The sequence below is a fragment of the Lactuca saligna genome, chromosome 5 (genome assembly GCF_052625555.1).
Source record: "Lactuca saligna cultivar CGN05327 chromosome 5, ASM5262555v1, whole genome shotgun sequence".
Classification (NCBI taxonomy): domain Eukaryota; kingdom Viridiplantae; phylum Streptophyta; class Magnoliopsida; order Asterales; family Asteraceae; genus Lactuca; species Lactuca saligna.
This window is the reverse complement of record NC_136421.1, coordinates 112243865-112254157: the sequence shown is the minus strand read 5'-3', so window position 1 is coordinate 112254157 and position 10293 is coordinate 112243865. Positions and strand designations below refer to the sequence as shown.

At 40.4% G+C, this 10293-nt stretch overlaps 1 protein-coding gene across 3 annotated transcripts; it reads left to right on the top strand.

Moving 5' to 3' along the window:
• Positions 1-7413: 7413 nt before the first annotated feature.
• On the top strand, positions 7414-8937 carry LOC144997192 (mediator of RNA polymerase II transcription subunit 15a-like). 3 transcript variants are annotated; one of them, XM_078957046.1, is made up of 4 exons: positions 7414-7841; positions 7998-8076; positions 8188-8299; positions 8450-8937. In XM_078957046.1, exons 2-4 carry the CDS (start codon positions 8012-8014, stop codon positions 8546-8548), a joined length of 276 nt encoding a protein of 91 aa, XP_078813172.1. In that variant the 5' UTR covers positions 7414-7841; positions 7998-8011; the 3' UTR covers positions 8549-8937. The 3 variants fall into 3 exon arrangements, with proteins under 3 accessions (XP_078813172.1, XP_078813171.1, XP_078813169.1); XM_078957045.1 differs by having other exon boundaries at positions 7415-7697; XM_078957043.1 differs by having other exon boundaries at positions 7415-8076.
• Positions 8938-10293: the final 1356 nt, after the last annotated feature.

Genomic DNA, 10293 nt, shown 5'->3' with positions numbered 1-10293 from the left:
ATTCGGTGACGCTCACTGTCGCCAACGCCATGAGTTGGGACGATCTGAAGGTTCTACTACTGGAAGAATACTGCCCAAGGGGCGAAGTGCAAAAGCTTGAGCAGGAGCTCTGGAATCTGAAGATGACTGGGTCTGACCTAGTCGCCTACACAGCTAGGTTCAACGACCTCGTTGCACTGTGCCCTACCATGGTCAACCCAAAATCAAAGAAGGTTGAAAGGTACATTTGGGGGTTGTCACCCCAGATTCAAGGGCATGTCCTAGCTTCTAGCCCTGTTACCTACAACAGCGCTAAACGCCTGGCTCAGCGACTCATCGATCACGGAGTAAAACACGGTACCATTTCAACAACCGCAAATCCATCTAGGGAGGCTCAGGGCCAGAGTAGGCCTTGGAACAAAAGGAGGGGACAAACCCTCCAGGAAAACCCCAAGAAACAACAAGTAATAGCAACCCACGCTATGACTATACCTGCCAACCCTGCCCCCACAAGCTCATATAATGGGAAACTTCCTAAGTGCAACCGATGCAACTTCCACCACCATGGTCCTTGTCATGATCTTCAATGCACCAAGTGTAATAAGAAGGGACATAGAGCCCGCTATTGCAAAGAGACAACCTAACCATCCGTCCCCACTGCTAATACCGGGGTAAGCCGCGCTTGCTTTGAGTGCAGAGACACGGGGCACTACCGCAGGGACTGCCCAAAGGCAAACAACCGGAATACCGACGGAAGGGGCCGAGTTTTCGCAATGGGACAAGATGAAGCCATTGCGGACCCTACTGCTGTTACGGGTACGTTTCTTCTCGATAACTCGTATGCATGCATTTTGTTTGATAGTGGAGCGGAAACGAGTTTTGTGAGTCACGACTTTAAAGGCCTGCTAAAATCAATACCACAATCATTAAGTGAACCATTCATAGTAGAAATGGCAAACAGGAAAACTGAAGGCACTAAGGAGATATACTTAAACTGCACCCTAACTTTAAACGATAATCCCTTTTCAATCAACCTCATGCCAGTCTCGATTAAGAGTTTCGATGTCATCATTGGCATGGATTGGATGAGTTCTCATCATGCGGACATTCTATGTTACGATAAGGTCGTTCTCCTTAATCTGCCAACCGGCGAAACTTTCATTGTCTTGGGCGACAAACCCAGTACCACTCTTCGTATCATCTCAAGTATCCAAGCTCAGAAATGCCTACGCAAGGAGTGTCACGCGTTTTTGGCACATGTTGTAGATGTGAAACGCGAGGTCCAGGACATCAAGAATGTGCCTGACGTATGCGATTTTCACGACGTTTTTCCCGAGGACCTTCCGAGAATACCTCCCGCGAGACAAGTTGAGTTCAGAATCGATCTGGTTCCTGGGGCTACCCCAATAGCCAAAGCACCCTATCGATTAGCCCCGGCAGAGATGCGAGAGCTATCCATCCAACTGAATGAGTTACTTGGAAAAGGATTCATTCGGCCAAGCTTCTCGCCATGGGGAGCACCCGTATTGTTCGTGAAAAAGAAGGATGGATCATTCAGAATGTGCATCGACTACCGAGAACTCAACAAACTTACCATCAAGAACCGATACCCCCTACCCCGAATCGATGACTTATTTGACCAACTCCAAGGAGCTAACTACTTCTCCAAGATCGATCTGAGGTCGGGATATCACCAGCTGCGAGTCCTGGAGAGTGATGTTCCCAAGACGACCTTCCGAACGAGATACGGACATTACGAATTCGTAGTGATGCCGTTCGGACTAACCAATCCACGTGGATCCATCAAAAATCAAGGCTATCAAAAACTGGTCTGCACCAACTACACCAACAGAAATTCGCCAATTTCTAGGTCTTGTTGGTTATTACCGAAGGTTCATTCAGAATTTCTCTAGCATCGCAAAGCCTCTTACCGCCTTAACCCAGAAAGGTGTGACCTATAATTGGGGAGAAAAGCAAGATGTTGCATTTCAGACTTTGAAACAGGCCCTTTGCAGTGCGCCCATCCTTTCTCTTCCGGAAGGGACCGAAGATTTTGTGGTGTATTGCAACACTTCGAAGCAAGGGCTGGGCTGTGTACTAATGCAGAAAGGAAAGGTTATTGCATATGCCTCACGACAACTGAAAACGCATGAGGTCAACTACAACACTCATGATTTAGAACTTGGGGAGGTGGTCTTCGCTCTTAAAATCTGGAGACACTACCTATATGGTACCAAGTGCACTATCTTTACAGACCACAAGAGCCTACAACACATCTTCGACCAGAAGGAGTTGAACATGAGACAGCAACGTTGGGTCGAATTTCTCAACGACTACGAATGTGAGATTCGCTATCATCTAGGAAAGGCAAACGTCGTGGCAGATGCCCTTAGTCGTAAGGAGTACTCTGGTCGAAGAGTGAAGTCATTAGCCATGTCGATCCATTCGCACCTGTCAACACAAGTCAAGGAAGCTCAAATAGAGGCCTTGAAACCCGAAAACGTGACAGGTGAGACCCTTAGGGGAATGGACAAGAATTTAGAAATCAAGAGTGACGGAGCACGCTACCTCATGAACCGAATATGGACACCCAAGTTTGGTGGACTTAGAGAGGTAGTTATGAGCGAGGCACACAAGACTCCATACTCCGTACACCCGGGTCAGACAAGATGTATCAAGATCTCAAGCAACTCTACTGGTGGCCAAACATGAAAGCAGAGATCGCTACATATGTGAGCAAGTGTTTGACTTGCGCCAAGATCAAAATAGAACACCAGAAACCCTCAGGACTACTCCAACAACCTAAAATTCCTGAGTGGAAATGGGAGCATATTTCCATGGACTTCATAACGAAACTGCCTAAAACTCAGGGTGGCCAAGTTACTATTTGGGTAATCGTCGATAGATTAACCAAGTCCGCTCATTTCCTACCGATCAAGGAAACTGATAAAATGGAAAAGCTATCGAGAATCTACATCTGAGAGATCGTACGACTCCATGGAGTGCCAATGTCTATCATCTCGGACAGAGACAGCAGATTCACGTCTAGATTCTGGCAATCATTGCAAAAATCCATGGGAACAAGATTGGACATGAGTACAGCCTATCACCCCCAAACTAACGGACAGAGTGAAAGGACGATGCAAACCTTGGAAGACATGTTGGGAGCATGTGTAATCGACTTTGGTAAAGCATGGGATGTTCATTTACCTTTGGTCGAGTTCTCTTATAACAATAGTTGTCATACTAGTATCAATACTGCTCCATTTGAAGCCCTTTACGGCCGTAAGTGCAGATCACCTCTGTGTTGGATGGAAGTGGGCGACACACAATTAGCAAAAGGTCTAGTCCCTGATAGCACCCTCACTGGTCCGGAGATCATCAGAGAAACTACTGAAAAGATCGTACAAATACGAGAACGACTGAAATCCTCGAGGGATAGGCAAAAGAGCTATGCCGACAAAAGACGTAAACCCTTGGAATTTCAGATTGGCGATCGTGTACTACTGAAGGTCTCACCCTGGAAGGGCATGATACGCTTTGGAAAACGTGGGAAGCTAAATCCTAGCTACATTGGACCCTTTGAAATCATTTCATGAGTTGGTCCAGTGGCCTACAAACTCCGACTTCCAGTCGAGCTTAACAAAGTACATCCAGTATCCCACGTATCAAACCTGAAGAAGTGTTTGTCCGACGAAACACTTGTAATTCCACTCGATGAGATCGAACTAAATGAAAATCTTAACTTTGTGGAAGAACCCGTCGAGATCATGGATAGGGAAGTTAAACGAACTAAACAGAGTCGCATTCCAATAGTAAAGGTACGATGGAATGCTAAGACGGGACCTGAGTTCACGTGGGAACGAGAAGATCAAATGCAATAGAAGTATCCACACCTCTTCCTCAGCCCCTAAGACTCTTCTGTTGTATCAAAATTTTGGGACGAACTTCCCTCTAACGGGGGGATGATGTAACAGCCCGTCATTTCAAGTCAGTAAAAAAATCGAGTCCTGTAACCTCTTTGAGAAAGGAATTAGAATATCATCGAAAAATGAAGTATTCAAAAACTCTATTTGGAGTACACTATGTGGTAGGTATCGTCTCAAGGTTTCCCAACATATAAATAACACAAAAATCCGAGTTATAACGAAGAAGTTATGACCATTCTAAGTTTTCCGACAAAAACCAGCAATACGAAGTTACGTAAAAACGCAAAGTTTCAATAAAACACTTTCTGACCTTAAGTGTCTAAATGAAAGTCATAGATATCGTTAAACTACAAACATGCATAAAAAGAACGCTCAAATCGGACATCGTATGAAAAAGTTATGAATTTTTAAAGAAATTCCTTAATCACGTCATTTTAATAAATAAATAATAAAAATAATTTCGAATTTGCCGACGGAATCTAAACGAAAGTTGTAGATCGTAGTCTCACCTTCGCGGGGATATAAAGAACGTCGAAAATGGAGTTCGTATGAAGGAGATATGAATTTTTGAAGTTTGATAAATAATTTATATATAACTTTTATTAAAAACTTGGTATTATCCGAAGGAGTCAGCACCTAGGGCCGAAGTACGCGCCGCGTACCCTCGTACACCCCGCGTACTTGAGGCCACAGCCTCGGATCGTCCACGTCGCCCCTATGCAAGCCTACCCCCTGTCCCGTCCGAAGCGCGTTGCGGCCGAGGATGCGGTCAGCAATGACGTCCCGTACGCACCGCGTACGTGTGCCTTCCAACCCCCTATAAAAGGGATGCGAGGGTTCTCGGAAAAATTGCTCATTCACTCTCCTTTTTCTTGCGTTTTGCCTTGTTTTCCGTGCTTGCACTACCCCGAAGCCCTGGTCATTTTTTGCAAGTCCCGAAGGTCGATTTTACTCCTGAGAAATCCTGAGAATCCCGAGGAAAATCCATTTCCCGAGACGAAACTCTGCCCGGTTTTCCATCTTGCTATCTTCAAACTTTCAAGTGAGTTCATATCCCTTTCAAACACACTTTAAATACATTTTAAATGCTTTTATACTCTTTTAGGGGGGGAATACAAGTAAACATACGGTTATTATCGTATATTTTATAAAGTTTCACTTCGCTTGTTTTACCGAACAAATCACTTGGAACTCATTACTAATATGGAAAACTCTTGTCATACTTTGTGTGCATTAGACTTATGCAAAGTATATAATGATTTCAAAGTACCTTTCATCGTTAAGTCGTTTTATACATTCTAAAAACTTATGATTTATGCTTTGTCAAACATTGTGAAAAAGGATAAACTTTGCATAAAAAACTATCACTTTAATACAGGCTTAGTTGAGAATCCATGAGACGTGTATATCTTCAAACGTTACTTTTCTTTATTAGAAAGTAATGCTGCAAGTCCTGTCTATAACCAGAGTCTCCCGTTCGGAGAACGTGTCAAATGTGTATAGATCTATACGGGAAGTCATGATCCCGCGCCCTGACTGTTAGCTACAGTCCGTCCTTTGGGGTGACAGTTGTCATAACGCTGCGACGCCTGAAGAACGTTGTTACAGGCATATTATGTTTAGTATGGTTATAAAACTCATCGGATATACAATTATTATGGTATTATGCTTTTATGAACAAGTAACTGTTAAAATTATTCTTCATCTAACAAATGCGATCTTCGTATAGTTTTATTATATAAAACTATGACACAACTTTTAAGAACGTCGTTTTCTTGCGATTTTCGGTCTTAGAGAATGCCAGTCATGTTAGGAAAATAAGGGTTTTTCCTGTATACAAACCAAACAACTAATAGGAAGATAAGGGATTTTTCTATTGCAATTATTTACAACTTATGACACGAACATTCATATGCATTTCATACTTTTATAAGAAAATAAGGGTTTTTCTTGGAAGACACAACAAATCATATCTCAACCATTAGGGAAAATATGGGATTTTCTGGATCTAATACATTCATTTTCAAACACAACAAGTCATAACTCTTCACACTTGAAATATTGAGTTTTCTGGAAAACATACACCCATTTTGGAATGGCATCCAATTTTTCTAAACTACTTATGAACTCACCAACTTAATTGTTGACACTTTTTCTTTGAATTAACTTGTATTCTCAGGGAACCGCTAAGCAGGTTTGGGAATCAACTTTTGGGATTAACGCGCTGGCGTTAATTACTTCTTTTGAATGATGTTTATGTATTTATTTTTTGAACGTGTAATGAATACAATTATGTAAACATCTTGGAAACTTTAATATATATGGTGGTGTGTACTTTCCTTTCTATGAACTGTTATGATACTGAATATGACGTCCTCCGCCTCCGAACGTTTCCGCCGTTCTGGTTTGGGGGTGTGACATCATAGTTGTCATAAGGTTTCATGTACGGAGAATCAAAAGGTGAAGTTTGCGTGGGTCGAAGGATTGGTGGAATTTTGCCACTTAGGGTCTTTAGGTTGCAGGTTGGGCCGTGGTGACATGGAAGCAATTCACTAAGATGTTTCGTGTTGAGTACGTTCTGCTAGTTGAGAGGGAGAGGTTATCATATGAGTATCTTTTGTTAGCCTTTTTTTGCCCCAAGTATGCTGCTTTTGAGTATCTTTTGTTAGCCTATGAGTATCTTTTGTTAGCATTTTTTTTGTGGTGGGATGTGTAGGGTTATGAAGAATCTAAAAGGCCATAAAGGCGCACAATGGAAGCAACAAAACATAATCCCAATAAGCCAGCCAAGGATACATGTTCTACCTATCTATGAAACTTAAACTAAAGAGAAGCAAACAAAAATACATACCTTTGTATTCGTTTGAAACCTTCGTGGATCTTGATCGAATAATGAGTGTTAAAGCCCAACAGAGAGCTCCTCTTTCGTAGTCACACCTAAGGAGCAGACCAACAACATCCGAAAACACCCTGTAGACGAACACATTGAACGACACACATCAGAAGCCTGGAACGAGGCCTACACACCACATAAAACCCTCTACGCCCCGTGGCTTAGGGTTAGGATTTTTATAATCGATTGGCTCTGCCGGATACTAGGGTTTTTCTAAAGAGATTTCATCTATCACATTCGATCTAGTTTTTGGTTTTCATTTTACATGAAAAAGTTGTGGTGATTGAGGAAGACTAGAATGTATGGAGTAAATGGATGCATGGTAAGGGTGATCTTAAAACATTGAGGTATAAATGTGGCCCACCAGATAATATAAATTAATTGAAAATATAATTTTTTTATCTAGCAGCAAAACAATGTTAATTCTATAGATTAAATCCACAAGAAATTCTTAATAAATATTATTTTTTTAAATTGAAACTTTTTTGAATAAAAAATTACAAAGTAAATGGAATAATTTGGGAGTTTTCTCGAAAACTTTTTATTTTAAAAGTGAATTGAGATTCGGTTTTTACATTTGATATGCATATGCTTTGCTTTGCGAGTCAACATATTTGTATCTCCCATGAAATTTCTTCATAAGTTTCTTGCTACCCTTCCTTATTTATTTATTTATTTATTTATTATTTTTTTCTCCACTGTCTCGTCTTTCATCGAAGTAGGGATCGTCGTTCACGTCTTTGTCAGCGGCGACCATCTCAGGGCAATCCCATCGGTTACACGCAAATCGATTCAATCTCTGATTATACTCGATCGTTTACTTTTGAGTAGTTGGATTTTGATTTTCATAGAGAGTCCAATTGCTTTATCTCCAAGAAGAATTAGGCATTTGTTTGGTATGTACGCTATTTAATTGACGACCCTTTTTTCACCCAAACCATTGCTAATTGGTGATCGCTAGAATTAAAACACACCTCTGATTATATGCTCAATCATCGTCAATTTTGATGTCTAGTGTGTTGTAAGCACAACTTATATTGGTAATTGAAACTCAAATTTTACTGGTCGCTACACTTGATACTTTTTCCTCCTTCATAACCGATTTTGTGTTGTTACTAAATCATAGTTCCAGATAAGAATTAACACTTGTTTCTGTATAAATATATTATAATCATTTCTGAGTATTACAAATACAGTTCTAGTTTAGGTGATGGATACAAACAGTTGGAGGTTTCAGCTGCACGCAGCTTCAAGACGAAGGATGGTGAACAGGATGTGTGTATTACTATTTACTATTTACCATTTACATCCTTATCTTAAATTTAAGTGGTTTAAGAATTTGATTATATGCTAGTTAACATTGTTGTTCATGTTGCTTTTATGTAGAATGGTTACCTTCAAGAGGCATCTCCCGTTCTCTGGACAGGAGGGGTTAGACGAACTTCATAAAATAGCAGTGAGATTTGAAGAGAAGATTTATAATGCTGCAACAAGCCTGGTTTGTTGCTTATTTTTGGTAGTTTTTTATTAGTGGATATTGTGGAGAGATTGAATGGAAGTAGTTATTAAATAGAAGAATGAATGAATGTGTGATCTGTGGTTGATGTACTTTGGGGAATAAAACTTTTCATTTATATTTGATTTGCAGGTTGATTATCTGCAGAAGATATCATTGAAGATGCTGATCACGGAACCTAGGATTGCCATGCCAGCTGCACAAGCACAAGCAGAAGGTCATTGGAATTGACTAATTTGTAAATTTGTCGAGTAAATTTTGGTGTTCATCGACTCAAGTGTCGATGGTTTTCGAGAAAACAGACAGTGATGGATGGGGTATCTCTTGTTCTTTTTATTTATTTATTTATTTATTTTTGTTTTTGTTTTTGTGTTGTGAAGATTGAAGGACCCTAGAACTTTTTTTCTGATTTTATTCTTGTAGAAGATTTTTTAGATCAACACAACTGACATATGTTTTTGTTCTTTTTGTAATTAACGATCGTCACCAAGTGGGACTTGCCTTACCTATACACTCTCAACTTGTGTGTCATGTTAGAGTTTTGCAAGCAGATGTGGAAAGGATCTAATGTTTTTGATTTGTAACCTGTTTCTGTATGGAATGTCAGCTTATTTGTTAAATTTGTGGTGATGAACTGAATAGACCTAAAATTTATAATACTATATCATTATAGAGTACTTCTCCATGTTAATTTTCACCTTTAAGTTATTTTAGTTTTTGATTAGGATGTTGTACGAAATGGTCATTGTGGTTAGGTCAAAATTGTCACTTTGGTCCAAAAAGGTTTGGATTAGCACTAGAGATCAAAACTTTTCATTTTGTTGTAAGTTTGGTCCAAAATTTTTAAAACTTTCTATGACAGATTTGCCCCTAATTATTTTATTTTTTAATTTTCTTTTATTACATTAATTAAAAACAATTAAAAATTAATACAAAAATAAAATACCCTAACTCCCCCCCCCCCCTCCCCCTCTCTTTCTCTTTCCACATATGGTTTCAAGAAACATTCCTTTGCCTGTAACAAATAGTCGCCTCCTCCCACAGTTTGCTTCCTCCTACGGCCACCATTTATTCAAGAAACCTCTGCATTCAACCATCATTTGCACATATTGCTTCAAGAAGAAAGCGACTATTGGATCTATGGATACGGTCAGATCTTTCAAAATTGACTATCCCTCTCCTCTGATATTGGTCCCCTTCAAAAACGGAGATTGGGCCACCAACTTCATCGTCGTCTCCATTAGGATGATACGAACCCCGATAGTGTTGGATGTCCTTGTCAAAGATAGCCGAGCTTCCGCCGCCTAAACGAACTCTAGAAGGAAAATTCACTCTCCAGAAAAATCGTCACTCTTCCTAACACCTTTCGTCCTTTCCCCTACCATCACTAACACTGAACCCGAACAACCTGAATCTGAAATAGAACAACACGAAACCCTAGTTATAAATATTGCAGATTTCGAAACCGAACATAAAGGATATGAAGAATATGAAGAAAGATCTGGAGGCTTCTGCTGATTCGTTCCATAACAACAATCAACAACGATGGTTCCATAATAGCAGCGTAAGTGGTGGCAGGGGTTGCTCCATCATCTTCTGCTGCTTCATTTCTTGCTGTTCCAGCGAACTCAACGAGAGGAAGAGCAGGGAGGTAAGAACTTTCAAAATAGAAATTTGGGTTTGATTTTATAGATGAAGGTGAAGAAATCTAGGTCAAAATAGAAATGTAGGTTTGATTAGGGAAGAGAGATAGGCATGAAGGAAAGAGATGCGGAGATGGCGAGAAGGTGGTTTATAGTCACATGAAAGAGGGTGATCAACAAGAAATCAATAACATAAGGGAGGAATTGTGAGTGGTTTCCAGTGACGCTACCTTACTGGTGGTTGTGGGTGGCAATTCGGTGGGTAGCGACTGGTAACGATGAACTTGTCTTCTTTGGTAATAACCTGTGCTTCATCAAGATGGTTGCTGGAGT

Excerpts from the sequence above, each read along its gene's own strand:
- LOC144997192 (XM_078957046.1), top strand. The coding sequence starts at position 8,012 with ATGGATACAAACAGTTGGAGGTTTCAGCTGCACGCAGCTTCAAGACGA. Across the intron at positions 8,077-8,187 it reads CGAAGGATGGTGAACAGGAT|AATGGTTACCTTCAAGAGGC; the intron begins GTGTGTATTACT and ends GCTTTTATGTAG. Across the intron at positions 8,300-8,449 it reads ATAATGCTGCAACAAGCCTG|GTTGATTATCTGCAGAAGAT; the intron begins GTTTGTTGCTTA and ends TTTGATTTGCAG.